The sequence below is a fragment of the Molossus molossus genome, unplaced genomic scaffold, assembly GCF_014108415.1.
Source record: "Molossus molossus isolate mMolMol1 unplaced genomic scaffold, mMolMol1.p scaffold_m16_p_4, whole genome shotgun sequence".
NCBI lineage: Eukaryota > Metazoa > Chordata > Mammalia > Chiroptera > Molossidae > Molossus > Molossus molossus.
Genome location: NW_023425377.1, coordinates 105,650,636 through 105,676,720, shown reverse-complemented (window position 1 = coordinate 105,676,720; position 26,085 = coordinate 105,650,636). Strand labels below are relative to the sequence as shown.

General features: G+C 45.1%; 1 protein-coding gene across 2 annotated transcripts in view; it reads left to right on the top strand.

Moving 5' to 3' along the window:
* Positions 1-26,085, top strand: part of FAM160A1 (family with sequence similarity 160 member A1) — a 205,110-nt gene that overhangs the window by 170,151 nt on the left and 8,874 nt on the right. For both annotated transcript variants that reach the window (XM_036241789.1, XM_036241787.1), the window contains 4 exons: positions 5,916-6,083; positions 8,685-8,764; positions 17,103-17,293; positions 19,894-21,000. In XM_036241789.1, coding sequence (XP_036097682.1) covers positions 5,916-6,083; positions 8,685-8,764; positions 17,103-17,293; positions 19,894-21,000 — 1,546 coding nt within the window. The remainder of the gene's footprint in view (positions 1-5,915; positions 6,084-8,684; positions 8,765-17,102; positions 17,294-19,893; positions 21,001-26,085) is intronic.

The window sequence follows — 26,085 nt, the reverse complement described above, 5'->3', positions numbered from 1 at the left end:
GCAGGAGCTTTTAGTTTGATGTAGTCTCACTTGTTTATTTTATTTTTTATTAATTAATTTATTTTTGTTACAAATGTTTCTCCTTTTCCCCCCACTGATTCCCCCCTCCTTTTCCCTCCCCACCCTGTCCCCACCTTTGTTGTCCATGTCCATTGTTCATGCACACATGCATATAAGTTCTGTGGTTTATCTCTCCCCCACCACCCCCTCTTCTGGGGATTGTCAGTCTGTACCCCACTTCCACGTGTCTGGGACTACCCCATTCCTCAGACTGTTATGTTCATTATATTCCACAAATAAGTGAGATCATATGATACTTGACTTTCTCTGTTTGGCTTGTTTCGCTTAGGATAATACTTTCCAGGTCCCTCCATGTCGTCTCAAAGGATTAGAGATCTTTCTTTCTTACAGCTGCATAGTACTCCATTGTGTATATGTACCACCGCTTTTCTATCCATTCATCTACTGACGGACACTTGGGCTGTTTCCAGATCTTAGCTATTGTAAATAGTGCTGCTATGAACATGGGGGTACATATATTCTTTCTGATTGGTGTTTTAGGCTTCTTAGGGTATATTCCTAGAAGTGGGATCACTGGGTCAAATGGAAGTTAAATTTTTAATTTTTTGAGGTAACACCATATTGTTTTCCATAGTGGCTGCACCAGTCCGCATTCCCACCAGCAGTGTATTAGAGTCCCCTTTTCTCCACACCCTTGCCAACACTTGTTGTTTGATGATTTGTTGATGGCGGCCATTCTGACAGGTGTGAGGTGATACCTAATTGTTGTTTTAATTTGCATCTCTCTGATGATTAGTGATGTTGAGCATTTCTTCATATGTCTCTTAGCCATTTGTATGTCCTGTTTGGAGAGGTGTCTATTTAATTCCTCTGCCCATTTTTCAATTGGGTTCTTTGTCTTCCTTTTGTTGAGTTGTATGAGCACTCTCTATATATTGGAAATTAACCCCTTATCTGATATATTATTGGCAATTATGTTCTCCCATACAGTGGGTAGCCTTTCGTTTTTGATGATTGTATCTTTCGCTGTGCAGAAGCTTTTGAGTTTGATGTAGTCCCATGTGTCCATTTTCTCCTTTGTTTCTATTGCCTTAGGTGATGTATCCGTGAAAATTCTGCTGCGTATGATGTCTGAAATTTTGTTGCCTACAGTTTCTTCTAGGATTTTTATGGATTCATGAGTCACATTTAAGTCTTTTATCCATTTTGAGTTTATTCTTGTGTAGGGTGTAAGTTGATGCTCTAGTTTCATTTTTCTGCATGTAGCTGTCCAATTTTCTCAACACCATTTATTAAAGAGGCTGTCCTTACTCCACTGTATGCTCTTGCCACCTTTGTCAAATATTAATTCAGCGTATTGCCTTGGGTCCATTTCTGGGTTCTCTCACTTGTTTATTTTTGCTTTTGTTGTCTTTGTTTTAAGAGTCAAATTAAAAAAATCATTACCGAGACCTGAGGCAAGGAGCTTGCTGCCTATGTTTTCTTTTGGGAATTTTATGATTTCAGGTCTTACCTTCCTGTCTTTAATATATTTTGAGTTAATTTTGTGTATGGTATGAGAGATTGGTTTTGTTTCATTCTTTTGTGAGTATCTGTTTAGTTTTTCCACCAGATATTGAAGAGACTGTCCTTTTCCCACTGTATATTCTTGGCTCCTTTGTCATAAATCAATTGGCTGTATGTGTGTGGGTTTATTTCTGGGCTCTCTATTCTGTTCCATTGATCTATGTGTCTGTTTTTATTCCAGTACCATACTGTTTGATTACTATTGCTTTGTAGTATAGTTCGAAATCAGGTAATGTAATGCCTTCTACCATGTTCTACTTTATTAAGATTGCTTTGGCTATTTAGGGTCTTTTGTGGTTCCATACAAATTTTAGAGTTATTTGTTCTAGTTCTATGAAGAATGCCATTAGAATATTGATAGGGATTGCATTGAATCTGTAGATTGCTTTGGTTAATATGGGCATTATTTACAATAGCCCAGAAATGAAAACAACCTAAATGTTCATCAATAGATGAATGGATGAAGAAGATGTGAGATACACACACACACACACACACACACACACACACACACACACACACACACACACTAGATTATTACTCAGCCATAACAAGAAGGAGATCTTGCCATTTGCAACAATGTGGATAAGACCTTGAGGATATTATGCTAAGTGCTAAGTGAAATAAATCAGACAGACAGACATATACCATATGATTTCACCTAAAAGTGGAATCTAAAAACTAAAACACAGGAACAAACCAAATAACAAAACTCACAGATACAGAGAGCAGATTGGTGATTGTCAGAGGGAAAGGGGGTTAGGGGGTAGGTGACATGGGTAAAGGGGGTCAATTGTGTGGTGATGAATGGCAACTAGACTTATTGTGGTAATCACTGTAGTGTATACAAAGATCAAATTATTATGTTGTACACCTCAAACTAATATAATGCTATGTACCAATTTTACCTCAACTAGGGAAAAAAGAGTACCTAAGCTGATACACTGTTTTGGTTCACAGTTGTACTTACCTTGTCAAGAATAACTATTTGTTTGTAGAAACGAGTTTTCCTTAGGTTATTGTAGTCATTCTGTTCTACTTTTAGTAAGAAATAACATTCCTAAGCTTTACTATCCTTACACTTTATTATTGTGTAGTATTCCTTAGGTTATTGTAGTCATTTTGTTCTACCGTTAGTAAGAAATAACATTCCCAAGCTTTACTATCCTTAAACTTTATTATTGTGTATTATATGGTGGTAAAATAGAACCCGTTTACTGTTTCTTCTAGAATTTGTCTATAAATTTGTAGCTACCAGCAATTCTTTATAGAACAAGGTAAATGAACATTGACAGTCAAAAGATCTTACTATCAACAACTGATGGGCCTTTATAATTGGACCACGAAGAGAAGGCTGCCTTCCTGTTTGGCTAACACTCCCTCTTTGGGGCATTAGTGGGAGCTTCAGTTGTACCGTCTGCACAGCCCAGCTGCTTTCCCTGGTTTATCGTTAGCTTTCAAGTGATCACACTTAGGCTCTGGTCTCATTCTCATTAAGAAGGTCGCCTATTTGGGGGATTAGAGGAAGATTCTGGAAAGTAAGATAATAGGGCAGGAGAAGATTTTTCTGGGATAAAAGGCTCCTCAGGGCTCTGACAATATGGAGGAGGGAAGAGAGGGAAAGAGAGGGGAGCAGATTTTCCTCGTTCAGGTGTTAGTTTAAGGTGAGTATGATCTCGATTTATAAAGTATATGCAACTCGATGCTTAATAGATTTGGGTCTATTATATTTATACCACGTTATGTAAATGCTGCCCCTCCAAGTATTTTCTTAAATCCTCTTAACTTATAAACGACAACTTGCATTTCTTTTAAAAAAAAATCTTTCATGTATCCAGCCTAAGCATCGTAAACAATAGATGCTGAGTGCCCTCTTTCATGCCAGCCCCCAAAGCCTGATACTCATATTCTAAAGAGTTGATTGCTGTGCTTTTGAGCTTATTAAGGTCATGTGCAACTCAAGGGGGAGCCAGCTGATGCTGCATTACTGGTGTCAAGGCAGCTCCTGGGTTCTGCATGGCATGTCCGCTCAGCAGAGCCCAGGGGGTAAGATCGCCGTATGGTCTTGCAGAATCTCCACGCATGGCCCCTTTGGAGTGATTTGTACTCCTTTTTTCTAGTGATCAACAGTGGTAGGGAATTAGACTTCTGCCTGAGTGATCGTGGATGACATTTCTGCTGAAGTGCTCTGGGATGGCAGCAGAGGGATGGGTGTGAGCTAATGAAGCTACCTGTTAGGTGTGGTGAGCCATTTCCCCCATAGCCGCTTGGTGACATCAGTTATTTTATGTCTTTATTAACAATGTCCCCACTCTCTGGGACCTTCAGAACACAGGCGGAGAAGAGGGAAGAATAAGAAATGAGGCTTGACTCTGGTCAGTGTAAATCACTGGGTCCTTGGAGGGTGTCATGTATGCGGGAAGTGTTTGTTAAGAGCTGCGTCTGTACTGGACTGGTACACTGCGCTGGACTACTAAGGAAACAGGCACGGGCAGGATCAGGAGTGCCCGCAGCCTGTAACCAGAGAACACTGGAAAACACAGGGGTAGAAGCCGTGGGTTTCAGAAGCTGGGGCAGCCCATGAGAAGCTCTCTTCTCAAGGTCATTTATTTGCCAAGCGGTTGATGCTTACGTTTCCTTTGATGCGTAAGCATCAGAGAGCCCTTTGCAGTTGCTCAGATGACACAGTGGTGTGTCGAGTATTTGAGGATCTCACATGAGTGGCGAGAGAAGGGTGTCTGCCCTCCAAGGCAGTGCTCAGACCACCAGGGGACTGCTGCTGGGGAGCAGTCAGCAGATCCCGAGAGGGGGCAGAAATGCACTGTGTAGGCATGCCTCGCTCACAATAAAGAAAACAGACAGCGCTGGCTTGGTCCCCTCTTACCCACCTGGGCTCATCTAGCTGGCACATACCTAAGAACCAATAACTCTATAGAAGATAGGGAAGTATTCGTGCACAGATGCGTCCACACAAGCCTATCTGTACTTATATAAGCAGATTTGGAGATTGAGGTTCTAAACTGCTTTGTAGACGTTGAAAGCAGAAAATTACAAGGAGAAGAGAAATGTATCTAAAAGGAATGGCCTAGAAATAGTATGATAAAGTGACAGTTAACACTTTTAAAGGGAGAAATAAAGAAGATGGAAAACTGACAAAGAGGAGATGTAATCGCGCTGAAAGCATCGCCAGCCGTTTCACGTATCATCAGGCACGGTAGACTCACGGCGGGGGAGATGCCTGAGATTTCCAGGGCAGAGGGTTGGAGTCGGAAGTTGTGAACTGTTTCCCTAGTGATTTTCCCGTAGCCCCCATTTGTGTATTTCTGTACTACAGAGAGTAAGGCAATTGATGACCCTTAGTCATCAAGAGATGTTATACTCTGCTTTGACGAAGACAAATGTATCTACAGCTCTTAAAATATTCCCAGTCACAATGGTAAAATTAATTCTTTGATGCTTTAAGCATCAAATCCTCAGCCTGTTGAAAACCTTGGTGCTGTAGAGTGTTCCGTTTTCTGAAAGACTGACATTTTGCTGCATGGAAAAAATTACACCTTGTGGAAAATACTAATTTCTATTATAAAAAAGTCACAGTTACTTTATAAGCAGTAAACTCTTATAGCAGTTTATAAATAACACTTTATGTATATTATTTAGTTATTAAAATGTGACTTGCATCTTTCCAGAAACATGTCCAAACATCCGCATCACTTTGTATCTTTACCTCTCCTTTGCCATATATTATTATATTATTTTGTTTGCTAGGTCATATATTTGTAATCCATCTTCCTGGACAAATATATATCTATATCTATATCTATATCTATATCTATATCTATATCTATCTCTCTCTCTCTATATATATATATATATTTTTTTTTTCTTTCGTAATGTTTCCAGCTTCTTGTCCATAGCAGGTCTCAATAAATACTTATTGAATGACTAATAATGAACCAAGTAATGCTGAACTATCTAATTAATCCTTCACTGCCCATGTAAATACTTTCCATTATCCTTTTCCTCCTGTGTTCTCACACTAAAATCTTTATGGCATATGAACTGCATTTGATGATTAGAGCCGTCTGAACACTTGAACTGCTTCTTCCGGCGTTGCTTTCCCCGTGCTGAACTGAAGGGCAGAAGCAGCGTGAGGCGTTGTGGAATGTGAATAGGTTACAGGCTTCAGATGAAGCTCTGAAGTGTGTTCTTGAGGCAGGTGTGTTCTTGCCTTGATGGGGTCACTGAAGTCAGGCCAGGGGCCGCTGGGGAGGCATGCGTTGCAGCTCTGAGAGGATGCTCACCTGCGCTCACTCTGTCATTGGCCCCAGGTGACTGTGGAGGAGGTCATGACCACAACGGCGTATCTGGACCTATTTCTGCGCAGCGTCTCGGAGCCAGCACTACTTGAGATCTTCCTCCGTTTCATCCTGTTGCACCAGCACGAGAATGTCCACATCCTAGACACTCTCACGAGTCGAATCAACACCCCATTTCGGGTAAGATTTTAGGAGAGTTTTGATTTGGAATAAGATTATGAGTACCCTCCCCCCCTTTTCCTTGCAGCTGTTACCTTTCCTATTTTAGAACTACATCATGCATTTTGCTAGTAGAAGCCCTTTTGTCAGAGAGCTGGCACTTCCTTCCTTTCATAGGACATTTTTCTCAGTTTCTGGGTGGGCACTCCCTTCTGTGGAAGGAGCAGAAAGTGCCCCTGAGGAGCATGGTGCAGGGGGCACGGGCATGAGCGCAGGCAAAGCCAAAGACAGAGTGTGGCGCGTCTGGGTGTTAGAGAGTGTGTTGCTGTCCTCAGGTGTTTTGAAATGGAAGTCTGGGCAGCTGTGAATTTAGGAATTCATTCTAGATCAACTTTGGAAACCCTCTTACACTATCAGTGTTGCCCTTTGCACCCCTCACCCCCCGCCAAGGGCTATCTCTATTTAATTACAATTGTTGTTTTAAAAGTAAAAGAATAATAACTTAACAGTGTAACATATAGATATAATGTGTACAACAATAATAGCACAGAAGGGGGTTAGAAGGAGTAGAGATATATAGCAGTAATATTTCTCTGTTTCATTGGAACTAATGTAGTATAAATCTGAAGTAAAGTCTGGTCAGTTAGGATGTATATGGTAAGGCCTAGAGCATATAGTGAGCCCTGGCCGGTGTGGCTCGGTTGGTTGGAGCATCATCCTGTATGCCAAAAGGTCACGGGTTTGATGACCAGGTCAGGGCACATACCTAGGTTGCTGGTTCAGTTCCCGTCAGGGTTAGTACAGGAGGCAACCCATCAATGTTTCCCTCTCTCCCTTCCCTCTAAAAACAATGAACATGTCCTCAAGTGAGGATTTAAAAATGTATATATAGCTCTAGCCAGTTTCCCTCAGAGGTTAACAAGTATTGGCTCTTGGACTGAAGTGTCGCAGGTTTGATTCCCAGTCAAGGGTGTGCACCTGGGTTGCAGGTTCGATCCCCAGCCCCGGTCAGGGTTGTGTGGGAGGCAATCAATGTGTTTCTCTCCCATCCATGTTTCTCTCTCTCTCCGCCCCCCTCCCTTCCACTCTGCCTAAAAATCAAATATCCTCAGGTGAGGATTAACCAAAATAAATAAATAGAAAAAATTATTAAAGGAATAAAAATGTTATACCAGGGAAAATATTTACATAATACAAAACAAGACAGTAACAGAGGAATAGGAGAACAAAAACCCATGAGACATGAAGAAAACAAAAAGTAAAACAGACAGAAATCTAATTATAACAATAATATTAAATGTGAATAGGTTAAAAAACTTAATTGAAAGGCAGAGATTGTCCGATTGAATAAGAAAAGAAGATCTAATTATATGCCATCTATAAGTGATATACTTCAGATTCAACGATATCAATAGATTGAAAGTTAAATTCCTAAACTAGTGAACTGAACCAAATAACTGATAATACACATAGACTAACCTTAAAAAATAATTAGTTAAGCTTATGGGACAATATGCTTACTCTAAAAATAAAAGCTTAACTAGCTACTGTAGTTTATAATACTGCCCAGTGTTAGTCAAAGAGTATAAACGTCCACTTATAAAATGAATAAGTTCTGGGGAATCTAATATATAGCATGGTGATTGTAGTTAACAATACTGTATTATAGATAATATTACCATAGTAACCCCTTCAAATCAATGTCTAAGGTGCTCAGCACAGTGTACTTGTCTTTTTATCATTGAGTTGTAGTCAGAAACAGAGAATGTGTATTCAGACTATCAGTTCTCCTACAGGATTTGATTAGAAAGACTGCGCCTGGAATTAGACCATTATGCAGGATTACCCTCCTACAAAATGTGTATGTGCTCTTATTTCCACTTTTTTAAGATCCAGAGAAAGCTGCCCCTACAGCTCTCAGGACACACGCCTGAATTACTCATGTGGCCCGGTAGAACGATAAAAGCTTACTCCCCAAGGGGCATGGTGATTTTATGATATACCTTTGGTTTTCTTCCTGATTGGTTGTTTATCATTCCTTTTTAGAAATTAGAGTGAAAGAAGTCTTGTTTTTTTAATGAGCTTCTTAGATAAGTATATTATCGCACCCTCGGCCCTGCTGAAAATGGAACCAAGGAGACTGTTTGCTCCAAAGCCCAGAGGGGCTGAGGCTCAGGGTTGAGAACTCGAGAGGGAGAGTTGGCAGGGCATATGCAGTTTTCTGTTAGCCCTGCCTGTAGATAATTAATGTCTCATTTGAAAATAATTAGGCAAACCAGGGACGAGCAGGAGCTCTGGAGAGGGTGCATGCACATGTGTGCATATGTGTATGTTGGAGGGTCTTGATCTGGATCTTAAACAGGTGGACACCCGAGCGAGGCATTTTGTAGGAGGGCAGTTCTGCGTAATGGTGTAGTTCTGGGCTTCGTCTTCCTAACTGAATCCTGCAGGGAACTGAGCCTGAGTACACATCATACACGTTCTCTCTGGCAGCCCCGTGTTTTTATCAAAACTGCTAAGCAAAGAGGCCGTTTTATTTTGTGATTTGGATTTATTTGCCATCTGTGGAGAGTAGAGCTGTCTTTTCAATATCTGAAATAGAACCTGTTTATCGCTCCCCAGCTCTGTGTGGTGTCCCTGGCATTATTTAGGACTCTCATCGGCTTACACTGTGAGGACGTGATGTTACAACTCGTTCTGAGGTGAGTTGCCATCTTTTGTTCCCTTTCGAGAGACTCACTCTGTACTATGGCTCTTATATTTTCCTTTGGTAATATAAGCTAACTAGGGGCTGTGCATCTAAGGAAAGTTATCAAGAGAATAAATTTAATTATTTTCCAAGGTTAATTTTAGTTTTACTATTAAAAATTTTCAACCTAGCCAGGGTGGCTCAGTGGTTGAGCATCGGCCCATGCACCAAGAGGTCACTGGTTCTATTCCTGGTCAGGGCACATGTCCAGGTTGTGGGCCCGATCCCCAGTGGGGGGCATGCAGAAGGCAGCCAATTGATGTTCTCTCTCATCAATGTTTCTATCTCTCTCTTCCTCTCTCTCTCAAAAAATATCAGTAAAGAAAATTTTAAAAATTTCCAGGAAGCCAAATGCATGATGTTATAAATTTGCTTCTGCAAAGAATAGATAGAATGTTTGGAAATGTTCAGAATTATTTTGAAAGCCCTTCTGGCCTGTGGCTGAATGTCTTATTCCTAAAGTACGTTTTTAGGGGAACCTGTGTTATTTGGAAAAAAACAACTTTTCTGAATATGAAATGCTGTTGATAAATAATTCCTGCGACTCTGGCTTTGGTAATGGTACAAATACACTGTGCACTGTGTGACCTGTGTGTATGTTTCTATTAAATTCAGTAAATATTTAATGAGGACTTTCTGTGTACAATTTAGAAGGGAGTAAGGTGTGGAGCAGATGAATTGAAAAGGACTTATATACAAGGTAGAAAAGCTATGTCCTTCAGAAGTACAGGGGGAAGGTTTTCATCAAATGGCCAGTATTGGAGGACAGGGTTGGGGAGTCAGAGTAGACTACTATTAAAACAATGTTAATTAGTCATTTGGCGAGGGGACTCAGGAACCCCAAATCCTGTTTTGGCCCAGGTCTGCCTCTCCCTCTGGGGTCCCTGAAGGCAGCAGATGCTTCTGTAAAGGAAGAAAGGGAGAGTTGGCTGGGGTGTGTGCTCCCACACTCCCCTCTGGTGGTGCAGAAAAGCCCACCAGGGTCCCTGGGCACACCTTCCACCTGTTTCCTCCTTGCTGGGCTTCCCAGCCCTCCTGGATCCCTCTTTGGGAAGAAGGGTGAGAGGGAGGAGAAGCCAGAGTGTGGAGAGAGGGAGGAGACTTGAGCTGCCCCTGGTGGCCGTGTGGGTTTTGACATGCTGTAAGTAGAATTCCGGAGGAGATGGCGTTCCTACTGGATGTAACAGTGTTTCCAAAGAGGTAGCTGTGGCAGGAAAGGGGATGGCAGAGTGTCATCGTGGGGACTGCACAGCAGCAGTGGTGGCATCACCCACCCGGGAGCTGGCTAGAAGTCCGCATTCCTGGCCTTTTCCCAGACTTGCTGACCACAACTCCGGGGGTGGGCGGGCGCATTTTCATAACTCTCCAGGGGATTCTGGTGCCTGGCTCACGTTGAGAACCGCTGGCTTAAGGGATGGTACAGAGTAGCTGTAGCACCCTGCAGAAGGGGATGATAAAAACCAGACTGGAAAACTTGGTGGCATAATGGTGAAGGTCATGCAGAGTTATCCTGTTATGGGAGAGTATCACCTATTCATTTTCTAAGTTTAACAAGAATTTTTAGACTTGCAGCGGTTTAGATCAGGTCACCAGCAACCACTCTTAGGACATTAGCAACGAACAAATCCTATCATAAGTAAATGCCTTGGATGTCTGGGTAGGGCATTAGTTATCTGTCCTAAGAGGATTACGTTAGCTCCCCATCAAATCTCAACTGATACGACAGAATGCATTAGCAACGCTGGGATGAAATCCATCAGAACAACTTGTTAAAGCCTTTTTTATTGCCCAAAACAAGACTTGACCTCCAAAAAGGGCAGAGCTTGATTATATTAAATGCTGAACTCTTGAATACTGCTTCTCTGATAGCATGGAACGCAGGCGTCTGTCCCTGAAGCCTGGCCCTGCTCAGAAGGTACAGAGCTTCCCAATTCTGGGTCACCAGGCCAGCTGAGCCCAGGGGGTGGAAGCTGGCTGTTTACCTTTACAAGGTGAACTCTCATTACCTTTTGTATGCTTATAAGGCGGCATTTGTTAAAAACTGTCTTTAGAGATGGTATTGGTTCAAGCTTTTTTTGAAATACAGATCTGTAACTTATGAAGGTGAAGAAATCAGCTCGTGGTTGAAATATTTACACATTCAAGTCAGGAGTATTTATTTCCAGGGTAAGGACTAGCAACTTCCTGGGAATGACTAGGGAAGGACACATCATCACACAGAATAATGGGAAAAATGATGCCAGACATAACCATCTGGTTCTAGGCTTTCTTCTGTTTCTTTGATGATGATGATGATGATGATGACGACGATGATGATGATGGCTGCCTTTAATTGGAGAGTTAATTTCTAATTCTGCCACACTGCTTGGGGGAATCCATGAGAAGGGCAAATAAGAGGACTTACACAGAAGTCGGGCATGTGGTAGACACGCAGGAAACCTCTACCTCCAGGTCTCTGTCCTCTGAATTGCTGATTCCCCCCTCCATTTAAAAATTATTTTCAGTTGTGGTAAAATATACAGAACAGAAATCTCCCTCTTCACTGTTGGTGATTGTACAGTTCGGTGGCAGTAAGTACATTCATGTTGTTGTGCAGCCATCACACCATCGGTCTCAGAACGGTTTTCATCTTGCAAAACAAACACTCTAATTATTAAACACAGACTCCTGATTTCTCCGTCCCCCCAGCTCTTGGCAGCTGCCACTCTACTTTCTATCTCTGTGAATTTGACTACTCTAGGAACCTCATATGGGTGGAATCATACAGTGTTTGCCATTTTGTACTTGACTTATTTCACTTAGCATAGTGTCTCCAAGATTCAGCCACATTATATACCATGTGTCAGATTTTTTTCCTTTTCAAGACTGAATAATATTCCATTGTATATACCACATTTTTCAATCCATTCATCTGTTCATGGACACTGTGGATTGCTTCCAGTTTTGGGCTATTGTGAATAATGCTGCTATGGGTGTACAAGTATTCTTCAAGACCATACTAGCAATTCTTTGGGTATACACCCAGAAGTGGAATTGTTAGATCATATGGTAATTCTATTTAATATTTTTTATTGTTTTCCATAATAGTTGTATTGTTTTACATGCCTACCAACAGTACATAGTGTTTCCAGTTTCTCCATATCTTCACCAACATATGTTATTTTCTGTTAAGAAAGTGGATTTTTTAATCTAACAACAACACAAAAATGACAGGCAGATTTGAGGAAGAACAAACTGGAGCTCTTATAAATAAAAACTGTAATTGTTAAAATAAAAAACTGAGTGTTTGGGATAAATACCATTTAAGACACAGATTAAGAGAGAGTTAATGAACTAGAAGATAGATTGAGGAAGTAACTAAGTTTGCAGCAGAAAGAGATAAAGAGATTTAATAAAACCAAAAACCATGAAAACAGCCCAGCTGATGTGGCTCAGTGGATTGAGCACCATTCCCTGGACTGAGAGGTCCTGGTTCGATTCCCAATCAGGGCACATGCCTGGATTGTGGGCTCAGTAGGGGGCATGCAGGAGGCAGCTGATGGATGTTTCTCTCTCACATCGATGTTTCTATCTCTCTCTTCCTTCCTCTCTCTAAAAAAATCAATAAAAAACTATTTTAAAAATATATATAAATAAACCTGATAACAAGGCTAGAATTCAGTTAGAGCCCCAGAGGGAGAGTGAACTGCTGATTTGACTTGAGCTATTCTGGGTTTGAAATTTGCTACCTCATAAGGCTTTTAGGAGGATCAACTGTGGTGATATCTGTGAAAATGTGTTGAAATGCTATAAACTGTTGCACAAATTTAAGGGAGTGGAATTTTAAACTAATGAAAGCAATGTCTCTTCTGTTGCAGAATCTGTACCAAAAGCTAGGACAAGGAAAAATTCTTATTCTGTTATTTTTTAAAACTTTATCTTAAGGGACACAAGAAATAGGTTTGCAGTGCACCCTTCTGTTGCTGCCTCTGCTGCCATTTAAATGTGCACGATAAATCTGTAGATCTGGGAGGCCATAGAGTAGTGAAGATTAGGTGAATCCTTTCAATTGAGTTGTTTGTTATGTGATAAATAAATAATAACTCTACATCAGTTTTTGTCGCAACCCAAATACTCTGAACTATTGACATCTCAAAGTGATAATCTATTTGCAACTGATATGTTTCTTTCATTTAGTGAGATATCAGGAAAGTAAGTTGAAATACTCCCCAAACAGAGGCTATTTCAGTGAGCAGAAAACCAAGGAGCAATTGCCCATCTCTGTGGATATGACATGTGATAGGCCAGCGGCAGGCAGGAAATGCTGACAGGCAGGGAAGTGGCAGATCACCCCCATGTTCCGGACGCTTCCCAGCTTGGGCAGAATTTAATTGCTTGATACTCTGAGTGCCATTTATGAATATGCTGGTTAGGGTGTTTTTTTCCCAAGTGCTGGTTCATTGTCAGCTTTATGAACTGCACTGCCTGTCATGTTCAGATAGAGGCTGTTTTGCTCAAAGAACAGCTGTGTGTACACTTCAGGAACATTTCCATCTAGCATGGGAGTTAGATGTCTGGGGGAGGGCAAACAAAGCCAGCTAGGGTAGGACAAATAGAAGAAACATGGCCATACTGTCTTTGAAAACCAAACGATCTTTTTGAAGTTCACAAACGTTGCTTTTTAGATTTTTGCCTAGTGGTGTGTTATTCAGGTCATCATCATCTTACAAGAAGCACCTTGTTTCAGTCGTTGTACTTCACTGCTTTATTTATTTATTTAATGTGTTTTTGTTGATTTTTTTAGAGAGAGGAAGGGAGAGAGAGAAACATCCATGTGAGAAACTTCTATCGGCTGCCTCCTGCACACCCCCTGCTGGCCATCAATCCTGCAACCTGTGCATGTGCCCTGACCAGGAATTGAACCACAACCTCTCTGTCCATGGGACGGCCGGCGCTCAATTCACTGAGCCACACTGGCTGGACTGTTTTGCTTGTTGTTATTGTTGATGTAGCAATAGGCAATTTGTGTGCTTTGTTATTGACTGGTTGTTACTAAATTGTTTCAGAAGTGATGATGATTTATTTTAATGAGTCTTATCCAGGAAAAGAGAAAATGGAAGTTGGGGAAATAAGGAAAAGAGGGAGGAAAATATATATATTTTTGCTATATTTTAGGATGGCTTTGAGTAATCTGGACTCCTAAAATCAGATATTTATTACTTCATGATTATATTTACCGCTTTCTGAATTTAAAGAAAATCTCCAACCAAATAAGTATAGTAAAAATGAAAAGATCGTTTGATGACAAATACTTATACTAGATTCCTAAGTGATTTTTCTGCTATCATTTTGATTTGACATTTGTGAAGTATCTGACATTCATTCTGTTTCTTTTTATAAATGAAAGTACAGTTGGTGTACAATATTATATTAGTTTCAGGTGTACAACATAGTGATTAAACATTTATACATCTTATAATGTGTTTACCACACCAGTAACCACCTGTCACTGTCCCACCTTGTCACACTGTTATTGACTGCATTTCCCTTCCCCTTGTCACCCATCCCCACAGTGCCCTCCCCTCTGGCAACCATCAGTTGGTTCTATCTTTCTATGAGTTTGTTTTGTTCTGTTTGACTTTTAAAAAAATTTTAACACATAAGTGAAATCATATGGTATTTGTCTTTCTCTGTCTGACTTATTTCACTCAATACAATACCCACTATGTCTATCCATGTTGTTACAAGTGTCAGGATGTCGTTCTTTTTTATGGCTGAGTAATATTCCATTGTGTATATAGACCACATCTTCTTTATTTATTCATCTATCAATAGACTCCTAGGTTGATTCCATAACTTGGCTATTATAAATAATGCTACAGTGAACATTTGTTTTTTATCTTTCCCTGTAAATGATGGAAGGGCAGAGGGTTGGCGTATGGTTTTCCAGCTCTCCCCTTTGGGACAAGCCTTCATTATAAAGGCAGAGCAGAAGTACTGCACTGCATACGAGGGGGCTATTCATTTGAATGGATTCCCTGACTTCTAATGTTATAGAACCTCTCCTTCAACCTATAGGCAAGCTCTATTTTATTTACTCAGAAGAAAATTCTTAGTTTCTACTGAAAGCATGGATTTGCAAAGTTGCAAATTCCCAATATCTCTTTATTCTAATATAATTTCAAGCTATCCACTGGTGATATTTAATAGCTTTATTAGGTTTGATCCAGTGTACCATTTTTAAAATATTTCAAAGAGTAGAAATATGTATATCAACTTAGTCATAAAATGTGATTTGATTTGAGCTGTAGGTAGTCATCAAGTTCCTGTAGTATGTACAAGCATTGAAGCAGTTTATTTCTTAAATAATCAATGATGAGAATAAGGATACAGTAAATCCAGTGTTATGTTAATGTCCCCAGGCCTCACGAGCCTATGAGAACGGGGAGTTCACATCAACACCCTCAGAATAGGTTTTCCTGGCTCACCTCTGCCCTCACCTCAGATCTTGGCCCCTGCAAAGCATCAGCCGTGACTTATGGGGGGCCCCTGAAGGAAGGGTTCACTCATGAACAAGTCTGTCTTCTACTGGTTGCCACAGCAGCCTCTGCAGTGGTCTCCTCCCTGGCTGAGGCCCCTCTGATGGGTGCTGCCTCCCCTCCGACCCTGCCTGGTGCCGAGGTGCTGGAGCAGCACTGGCCTCCCTGTGCCCACTGGGCCAGGGCTGTGCTGCGTTCAGATGGGCGGGAGCGGCCTCTCCCCCTGCATCGCTCTGGGTCACCAAAACGTCTCTGCTTAGAGGGAGCCTTGTGAAGAGAGCCTCATTCTCTACCGAGAGCAGCATTTCTTCTCTAACAGGGCTCAGAGTCAAGTCCCCACAGCTGCGCCCAGAATCAGAACAGACCTGCCCCCTTTCCCATACTGTCTTTTTTTGGAACCTTGGACTTTCACAAAACTGAACTTAGGAAAATAGATGCCTCGTGTCAGACAGCAGGTGTGTCTGGATCTTAGTGATAGCAGTGCAGGCTTCAGGGGTATGTGTATGCCCAGGGGTGCAGGGACAGCCCCCTAGATGGAGCACTGGATTGTTTTTGGGAACGGAAGGTTAAGTGGCAAACTTGTCATTTCATACTGGAAGGTTACTAGGGTGTTGTGTGGAAAGTACCGTGAAGAGAATAAATCTCTTTTCCTCCTTGACTCAGGCCCTTGCAGTGGGTCGGCCATCAGGATACAATAGGTTTTCCTCATTTAGATCAACAGGTGTGAGATGGCTTAGTCTCTACAGGCCTCAAGACATACCCTGAAAATCGTGCTTTTGATCTTTTTCACCAAATCCTTCATTGTAGCTTGTTTCCCACCACACTACCTCTTCCTCGAAGTTACATACCGAACGAAAGCACTCTGCTTCCTTGAGCTCGTGGTTGTCCCCGTAAAGGCGCAGGCCCCTCTGGGATTGGCTCCGGCTCACACAGGCGGCGCTTGGCTCTGCTGTGACCTCCTTCCCCACTGTTCCCTTTGTTTAGCAGCACGGTCTTTCTCCCTGTTAGAAAATAAGCCATGGAGACACACTTTCTTCTCCCCAAAGCCCACAGTGTGTTCCAAGAGTGTCAGAAAGGTCTGCTGAGATCTTGTCTCCACAGTCATGATGATGCTTTCGATCACCAACCCAAAGCGTTGTGTGTCAAACGGGGCCCCGTGCCCCTCAGGGAGTCTTTGGCCACCATATTTTCTCATGGTCACCCAGGAGAATATGGGAGGAGGTTTGTACTCAGCCGTGGGTCCGCTGTCCTTCAGTGCCCACTGTGAGTCACACAGTTCCTGGGATTATGTTTCAAAATCATTGAAGGAGGTCCTAGTGCGTAGGTGGAGGTCTGTGAGTACAGTGGAGGGAGAGATTAGCTCTATTCTATTGTGGAATAGGAAACCTGGAGGTCTTCCTGGAGAAGGTGACACTGAAACTGGACTTTGTAGGACAGCAAGGCACTTGTCAGGCAGGGAAAGGGGAGAGCACATTTTGGGTGAAGGTTCCAGGGGTGCAGAGGCACAGGGGGATAGCCGATCCATTGAGAGATGAGGACGCTTGTGGAGCTTACATTGTAAAGGCCTTCAGATGCTCGCACAGGGATTGTCCTGCCAGAAGAAAGGCCTTGACAAGTTTTAAGCAAAAGCGTGAGCCCTGGTGGGAAGGATGGATTGAGGGTGGGGAGAGGACGGGTCACCCCTGGCCACGACTAGTCCTGATAGTGGCTCAGGAGGTGGCCGCCTGGGCATGGGCATTGCGGAGACTGAATGCGCCCGTTTTGTCATTCCAGGTATCTGATCCCCTGCAATCACATGATGCTGAGTCAGAGGTGGGCCGTGAAGGAGAGAGACTGCTACTCCGTGTCTGCGGCCAAGCTGCTCGCCCTGACCCCCGTCTGCTGCTCCAGCGGGATCACCCTGACGCTCGGGAACCAGGAGAGGGATTACATTCTCTGGTCAAAGTGTACGCACGATGGTTCAGGTAGGAACTTGCGGGCGACTTTTATACAAAAGGATGCCAGATTCTGTCTGTCCTCGGGATGTGTGTCTCTTTGAGAAGAGGGAAGAAGAGTGAGTTCCATTTCTTTTGTCTAGCTGGGGGTCCTTTTCTGGTTCATAAGGAGCTGTGGACACGTTGTAATCAGTGTTCATGTTCGTGCCCAGCTGTCACCAATTCTCCCAGATCTTCATTTTAACTAGAATTTCTGGTGTTGCTCTCAGAATCCAAATGTGAAAACGTGTACCAGTATGTCTTCAATAACAAAATAGGGGTAGGGGGGTGTGCTGACGACTATAGCTAAGATAGAATTAGCCCTTATTTTAATTTCCAAAGTGGCCCACTTGTGGATACTTGCCTGTCAATCATATATCATCATAAAACTGGAAATTTGTGATATGGCAGCAGGATCTGCTGCGTTTGATTGACCGATAGGAGCTACAGCATGCACGCACTGTGTATGCTGTAGCTGTCCCTGATCCTGTGTGTGTAAAACAGAGATCGTCACCTCTGTCAACCTGGCTCTGTGCAGGTGCTAGGTCAAGGGGCACCCATGCATCTTCAGTGGTCAGAAGGCTGTTTTAGTCAGGTTCTGTCTGCGGCCACTAGGGCATGGTCCGGTCCCGGTGTTGCCTCAGGTGTTCCGGTCTGTATTCTGATACCCCCCAAGCAGTGCCATTCTGTTCATCTAGGTGTACTTCCGGTAGCCTGGAGGCTGCTTGGTTGGGGAAATAGCAGTATATTTGGTACAACTGTAATTTTAGAAATTAAAGTTGTCTACTGGTTCTTGGTCTTTAAAGATACAAGTACATGTATGAAAATTAGTATTTTTTGTGGCAGTATAATAAGCTGGGTTTTAAATAGAGTTTCCTGTTGGTTAAATTAGTGTGGAATACTTATATTTTCCTGCCCAATAATTACTTTTTAAAAAAAATGTATTTGAAAATTGATGTTTGTCTTATTTACTAAAAAAGTTATTTCAAGAACGATTCTTGGCTGACCTGGCCTCAGAATTCAAAATTCAAGTTAAACAGTTGGGAGTGCCTGCAACCTCCTTTCCTTGTGTTGTCACAGTCAGTTCCTCGAAGAAGGTCCTGTGCTCAGTTTGGAGATAAAGCAACAAACTCAGAGAGAGGGATGGGCTGGTTCAAGGTTATCTCGCTGGTAGGCCCTCTGTTCTTCCACCAGGCTGCCTCTGGGGTTCTGTACGGCAGACAGACTCTCTAATGGGAGGAACGGTTCTGTAGATGGAAGTGTAGGTAGGTGGGTAGGCAGATGGGTAGATAGATAATATAACTGTTGTGCAATGGTTAAGAGCCAGGATTCCGAATCTTGGGCTCTGCTACTTTCTAGGACAAATTACTTAAGCTTTAGAAACCCCCCTCCCCCCCATATGTAAAGTAGTGCTACCTAACAGCATTGTTCCCAGGATAAGTGACCTTGGATATGTAAAGCTCTTAGAAGACTACCTGGCCTGCAGTCGTGCTAAATAAATATTGCTCTCTTTCTTTAAGGTCTTTTTATTTTGGCAGTAAAGCTGTAAAAAATGAATCATGTCTACCCTGATGACCCCAAAAGTGTGTCTTCTTAAAGGTTCCATTCTGGCCTAGTCTGGAGGAGATAACGAAGAGACCAGAGGCTGGCCAAGGTGTGGCATCAAAAGAAATAAGAATGGGGGTTCCCAGAGACAGCCTGTACTTGGGCTGTAGCTCTGCCACTGGCCAGTTAGTTGGGTGCTGTTCTGTCTCTGAGCCTCAGTTTCTTCATCTGTAAATGGAGAAAATACCGTATGCCATGTAGGTTGTTGTGAGGATTACATTAGATCGCACAGATAAAGCACCTGCCACATGGAGCATGTTTAAGAAAACTACAGAGTATGTATTTTTCCTTGCGTGAGTCCTTTTTTTCCCCGAAGTCCCCCTTCTTTATTTCAGTTATGCATTTGAGAACTTGAGCATCAAAGGCAGAGTATGGGAACGCTTATGGGAGCATCCTTAGGTGACAAGGGCCATTTTGCTAGTGAATAGGCCTTTATCACAAGAGATCTTTTGGTACCTAGCACCATCCCAATAGTTCCTATGCAGGCCGAACAAGTCAGTAGGCTTTTCTAAAAATCCAGTGTTTTCTAGAGAAAAATCTGTCTTCCAAATTCATGGATTACAGGCCTTCCACTTCAGAATCACAGTGAAAATCTTTTAAATCATTACCTACACTGTGGTGGGTACTATATTCGATATATTACCTAGTTTAATTCTCTCCATAACCTGAGAGATTGCCATTATTAGCTCTTATTTCTCTAAGGACTGCTACCAAATAGGTTTTCTGTGGGAGGTGGCCAGGATCTGACTGGTCATATTGGTTCTATACCTCCTATGAGGGTCGGCTTTCTGCTATTATCTTTTCTTCTTAAAATCTAAGCATTTTTATTCAGATATCATTGAATTGGAAATTATTAGAACCAAAGTAGCCGGTGAGAGGAAGTCTCAGCAGCCCCGTGAGACACATTATGCCCACTGCCTTGGTCCCCACCCCTTTCTGAAGGGTCCAAGGGCTCATTCATTCTAATGTGCCTCTGCGTCCGGCAGGGCCCCCGGAGCAGCCGCGCCCCGAGGCGTCCCCGTCGGTCTGCATCGCGGAGTATGGCAGAGCCCTGGACATCAGCTACCTGCAGTACCTCTGGGAAGCCCACACCAACATCCTCCGCTGCATGAGGGACTGTCGGGGCTGGTCGGCCCTCTACGACGGGGACTCCCCTGACCCCGACACGTTTCTCCGGAGTCAGGCAGAGGGGAGCGCTGCCAGCCCCGCCCACCCCGTGCTCAGGCTCCCACAGCAGCTCCCCGGGAGGACAGGGCCCCCGCCGGCTCCGCGCAGGGACAAGGGCCCGACGGAACTGGAGTGGGACGACAGCTATGACACCGGCATCTCCTCGGGGGCCGGGGTGGGCTCCCCCCGGCCCGACGATGACCTGGAGAACCCTGGGCCGCCGGTGCCAGTGGACCCCCCCAAACACATCCAGGAGATGAAGAAGAATGCCATCCTCCGCTTCAAGGGCACCTACATCGAGGAGTCCGACTTCCAGGACGACGTGATGGTGTACAGGCTGTGTGCCGACAAGGACACTGGGGACACTGGACACGCACCGCAGGAGCCCGCGCGGCCCCCGGCCCAGGGCCCCCCCACGGACACTGGGCCCCTGCCCAGCCCTCAGCCTGAAATGGACTCCGCGGGGGAGGCGCCCAGGGACAGCTCAGACTTGTTTGCCAATGTGTCCGAGGAACCGCCAGGGGAGGAGCCCCGAGCCCCAGAGTCAGACTCCGAGTTGCCAGCCCCCGTCTCCCAGGCAGAGCACAGTTCAGACCCACAGGCGGCTGACCCAGAGGGCGAGGATTTCATCGCCCAGTGCGACCAGATCATTAAAGAACTGGACGCTGGCGCCGAGGGCTTCATAGGACAGAGTTTCTCCCCACCCGACCCCTTCTTGCTCCTCACAAGTGAGCAGGAAGGGAAGGAGGAGAGCAAAGGGGAGGAGGAGGAGGAGGAGGTGGAGGAGGAGGAGGAGGAAGAGGACTTGGACTCTTTTATGGCGCCAGCTCCCGCGGAAGAGACCATGCCGTCCCCGTTTGGGGTGAGAGATGAGACTGACTCTGCCAGTCACCACCCCCTGAGGACTCAGAGCCCCCCGTTCACAGGTGACAACCTTAGCTTGCTTTGTGGTTTCTGCTTTTGAAAGTACTTGTGTGCATTGCTGCAGGAGGAAGGTAGGTGGAGGTACGGGGCACAGCCATTGACCCAACAGAGGGCAAAAATACTCTACAGAGAGCGGAGAGGGGTGATGCCATTTTTACTTTAGTTTGTCATTCTTACACTGATGCTGTGTTTATTTCCACCAGCAAGTTAGAAGTTAGATTTTACTGCTGAGTAACTGCCCTTGATATATGCCTGTGGTAAAGGAGTAGCAGGGCTGATGAAACCACACACTAGAAATCCAGTCTCATTGTTTAATAGCCCCATTTCCTTTAGTCTTATTTTTTTACCTTAGCATTTATTTTATGAGGTTTTAAAATTTTTTTTTCCCCTTTATTGGTTTTAGAGAGAGAGGAAGGGAGAGGGAGAGAGAGATAGAAACATTGATGAGAGAGAATATCGATTGGCTGCCTCCTGCATGCCCCCCACTGGGGATCAGGCCCACAACCTGGGCATGTGCCCTGACCAGGAATCGAACCAGCGACCTCTTGGTGCATGGGTTGACGCTCAACCACTGCACCACACTGGCTAGACTTTTACGTGTGTTTTTAAGTACAGTTTCCCCCACGGGAATGTATGCTCCATGAGGGCCCAGTGTTGGCTTGTTCTCTGCTCTATCCCAGCACCTGCCCAGTGACCAGAACACGTGGTTGGCACTCAGAATACTTGCTGTGTACACATCAGAGCCACTGGGGCTAGTTGGGTCTTTGCCTGGGAGCTCATTTCAGAGACTCACAAAGTCTTCATCCAAAAATAAGGACAGTAGAGCCACGTAACTCCGAACTCTACCAAAGAATGGGTGTTCCTGTGATACACCCCTCACCACAGGTAGACATCACAGAAGAGGCAGAGGGATAGGGTAGGGTATCAGGTAAGTGGATTGGGGTGAGGGATTATGATACAGAACATCATTAAATATTAGCCAGCAAAATCTGACCTACAAAACGTGATGCAGAGGGACGGGCACAGAGGAGGGTTCATCAAGCTCAGGAATAGTGGGGTGGGACCCCCGAGTGGTGCTCAGGTAGCAAGCAGAGGTTCCTAAGGGAGCTGGCAGCACAGGGACAGACAGTGGCCTTGGACTCAGGCCTGTTGGGGAATCCTGGCTCTAGCACTTTCAACCACGTGGCCTTGGTGCTCCCCCTGCCCCACCTCATGATACAGGGGGTCACTGTGGTGACAGGCAGCCCCCAGCAGCCTCTGCTGCGCCTGGGCCTTCCCTGGCAAGTGGGGAGCTGCTGGGAGGAGAGCCCACAATAGGTGAAATCACATTACCTCGGGCCAGCCAGGCGGGCTGCATGTGGGTCACAGGAGCTCTGCCCCCCCCCCCCCCCGCCCCCGCCCCGGGCCCAGTCTGCATGCATCCATTCACGGACACCTGCAAATTTATTTAAACAGGGAGAAAGCTTTTCATTCCACAGGTAAAAGGCTAAAAGGCTAGAGGTTCTAGTTGAGATAACATTTCAGTGTGAATGAGTTTAATTAAAATTCAATCAGTCAGTCAATCATAAATAAAAAGGATTAAATACTCTTCAGTTTTCCCAGTTGATAAGGGAGGAGGAGGGGAGGGAAGACCCCAGACCAGCTGAAGGAGGTGGGAGAGGCCAGTGGGAGGAGGGGTCACCTGCAGCCTGGCCTTTACTGTCACCCAGCAGGAGACCCCAGCTGTGTCCACCGTTCACTGGGCACCGGCCCCCTCGGCTCGTGACACTCCTTCCTGAGGATGCCAGCTTCCGACGAAGTGGCGTCATCCTGGGGAAATAGGTAAACTGAGGAAACGTAGTATACCTGAGGGGAAAAAGCTAATACAATACCTTATCAAATAACATCAGTATTTTGCTTACGATACATCTGAGAGCCAACACAACAAAGTGAGTTTTCTGGTACACATAGGTCATTTTGACTAAAACTTGCCTTTTTCTCCTCTGAAACGGTACGCAGTGTCAGGGAGCACTGTCGCTCTCCATGTGTGTGAGCTGTCGTTCAAACGTGATGTGTCCTGCAGCATCGGGCCACCGGCCATCTCCGCCTGGAGTCCTGGTTTCCGCTGCCATGAATCTCCCTCTCAGCAAAACCCAAGCATTCCATTTCATTTACCTAATTGATTTTATTAGCAACCTTTATGTGGCAGGTTCTGTGCCGGGTACTAAAGACCCAGAAATGAAGGAGTTTGCAGACTTTTAGAGAAGACGTCAGCAAAGAAGTGTACCCTCCCAGTGGGCAAGGCCGAGTCACCGGCCAGTCCTGTGGGAGACAGGGCAGGGAGCGGGAAAGGCTTCCCGGAGGAGGGACACGAGCAGCAAATGGCACCGGGTCAAAGTGCCTGAGAACCACAGTCCAGGGAGCAGCAGGCAGAGGCAAATGAGACTGACAATGCGTGGGTGAGCGGGGCAGAGAGAAGTGTGGGTGAGAGAGGGCGCCAGAGAGCTGGGTGCCAGCATGCCCACTGATGGGGCCTTAGGGCCAAGCTGGGACCTTGACTGCGGCACTGAAGATGCCCTGGAAGTACTAGCTTCGGCAGGGATGTGACAGGATCGAAAGGCCAGCCTAGGAGAAGCGGGGAGGGCACTGGGCGGGGAAGCGGGGGTGCAGGGACGGCCGAATGAGAGACTGTCATCGAGCCAGAGTTCAGGAGGCACCACGGCTGAGCTCTGGTGATTCTGTTTCCAGGGACAGTTCCACAGCTGTCCTCTCTCAGGTGCCACGATGTGTATCAGAGATGTTCACTGTAGCACCGTTAACACGGCAAAGGGCGGGACGACCGCTGTCTCCAGTAGGAGACGGTTTTACTCGAACAGCTCCGTGGTCACTGGGTGTTAGGGCCTGAGACCGGTGTGCGTGCTGATATGGCACAGCGTCAGGACAGAGTGTTAGGGGGGAAGCCAGGTGCGGGCACTGTGCAGAGAATGCGTCAATAAGATATACCAGAAGACAGACAGACAGACACACGCACAGGCCACGCTCACTGCTGGGAGGCACGATGCTGTGTTGGGCCAGAGGACTGGCGCTGGGAAGAGGGTCTGAATTAAAGTTGGACTCCTCCGGTTCCTGGCTGTGTGCAGTTGGCATTTGCCTCATCTTTAAATGGGGGTAAATAATGAACAAACTTCAGAGAGTTCTTGTATTTAAATAAGTTGATATGCCCTGACCGGTTTGGCTCAGCGGTTAGAGCGTTGGCCTGCGGTTCTGAGAGACCTGGGTTCGGTTCTGCTAAGGGCACGTACCTCGGTTGCGGTTTGTCCCCGGCCCTGGTTGGTGTCGTGCAGGTGGCAACCACTCGATGTGTCCCTTTCATGTCGATGTTTCTCTTTCTCTCCCTCCCACTCTATCTGAACAAAAAATGGAAAAATGTCCTCAGGTGAGGATAAAAAAATAAATAAATAAATAGGTTGATACAAGATAAGTGCTTAGAACTCTGCCTGGCACATAGTAGGTGATTAGTAAATATTTTAAATAATATTTTAATTATTTAATTATAGACATAAAACATTTGTGGAAGAATACACTAGACTCTGAAGAAGAATTGCCTTTCAGGAGAAGAGGCCTGTTGTTTATTTTATACTCCTATGCTGTTTGAAGGAAAAAAATTTAAATTATTTCCATCTCTATTAAAATAGAAAATGTTGAAGTCCAGACGAGAAGAGAGGGGACCGAGACCTCAGGCAGTGCGGGCGGGGGAGGGGGAGGGGGGGGGAGCTGGAGGGCCGCGTTCAGGAGATACTTTCAAGTGGGATTGGCGGAGCCGAGGTACCCAACAGGTGGCAGCTCCGTTGCAGGGTCAGGAAATATTGGGGGGGCAGATTGAGGCGGAGGACGGGGCCTTGAGGACAGAGACGTGAGTGACAGGGAGGGACAGTGGAGATCATCTTAGTTCTGAAAAATTAAATATTTTGTGGCTGCGGAGTTTACTGTCCTGGAGAAAGAGGAGGAGTACACCCTCCATCCTCATACACTCCTGTGGCTTTCGGAGCCGTAGCCGAGGTTTCTGACTTTCAGCTGCTGGCCAGCTCCCCCGGCAGTGGCTTTGTGCTGAGGTAGAAATCCACTAAGAATAAACGGGAGTTTGAAAGGGTTTCGATATATTCCTTATTGCACATGGCTGAGAAGTTGTAATTCATGTCATTAGTGGGTTATGACAGTCTTTTGGCCTTGACCTAATATCCTGTCATTCGGGTGAGACAGTGATAGCACTCTCCCGGGGTGATGGCTGTACGGGGTGGCCCTGTCACTGCTGCGTGGTCACGTGGGAAGGATGGCCGGCTGAGGCCAAGTGCGGTCTGGCATGGTGCCAGGGAAACCGAGGGCTCACATTCAGGCCAGGGGTATCACAGGAGACCCCCCCCCCAAATATGGCTCAGTTCATCTGCTCCCTCTGGAAGGACCTGATGCTGAGCCTGGGGCTGTAGAGGGTCGGGCGAGGTGGGGGAGAGACTGGGTCTGGGGTCGAGGAGGGTGAGGGCCGCAGCCTTCTGGGGGTCCCCCTGGGAGGCTAGAGTTGCACTGTGTTGCCTTAAGAAGAGTCACTGGTGACATTTCTGGGGTTCTTGATGGAACCTCATCAAGTTGCTTTCAAACCGGAGTTCCAATCTAGAGTTTCCGAACACGTTTGGCAAACTCTGCCAGTGTTTTGAAGAGTTCATTGACCTGCTGGGTCACAGAACATGACTGAGGAGCTCAAGCCCCGTCCCGAGGATGGAAAGCTGAGGCTAAGTTCGGCGCGTGAGGGGATGGTGCCTTTTCTGTGCTGGGAGGCCCTTAGGGACACACTTTGTATTTCTGGTGGCGGGACTGTTGCCATCACCCTGTTACTCGCCTGCGTGGGTAAGAGGTTTGTGTTTGGTTCTCATTCTCACCACCAAGGCTTCAGAAAGAAACATCTTGTGATGGAGTATGTTTCGGTTAGACTCATGTTAATGCTGGCGAAGTCTTCATGAGGCACGTTTATCCATCAGGGGATATGTGCTCTGTTATAAATATGCTACGGTTTAGTGGCATCGTCGATAGCTCCACTGGGGGAAATACAAAATTCT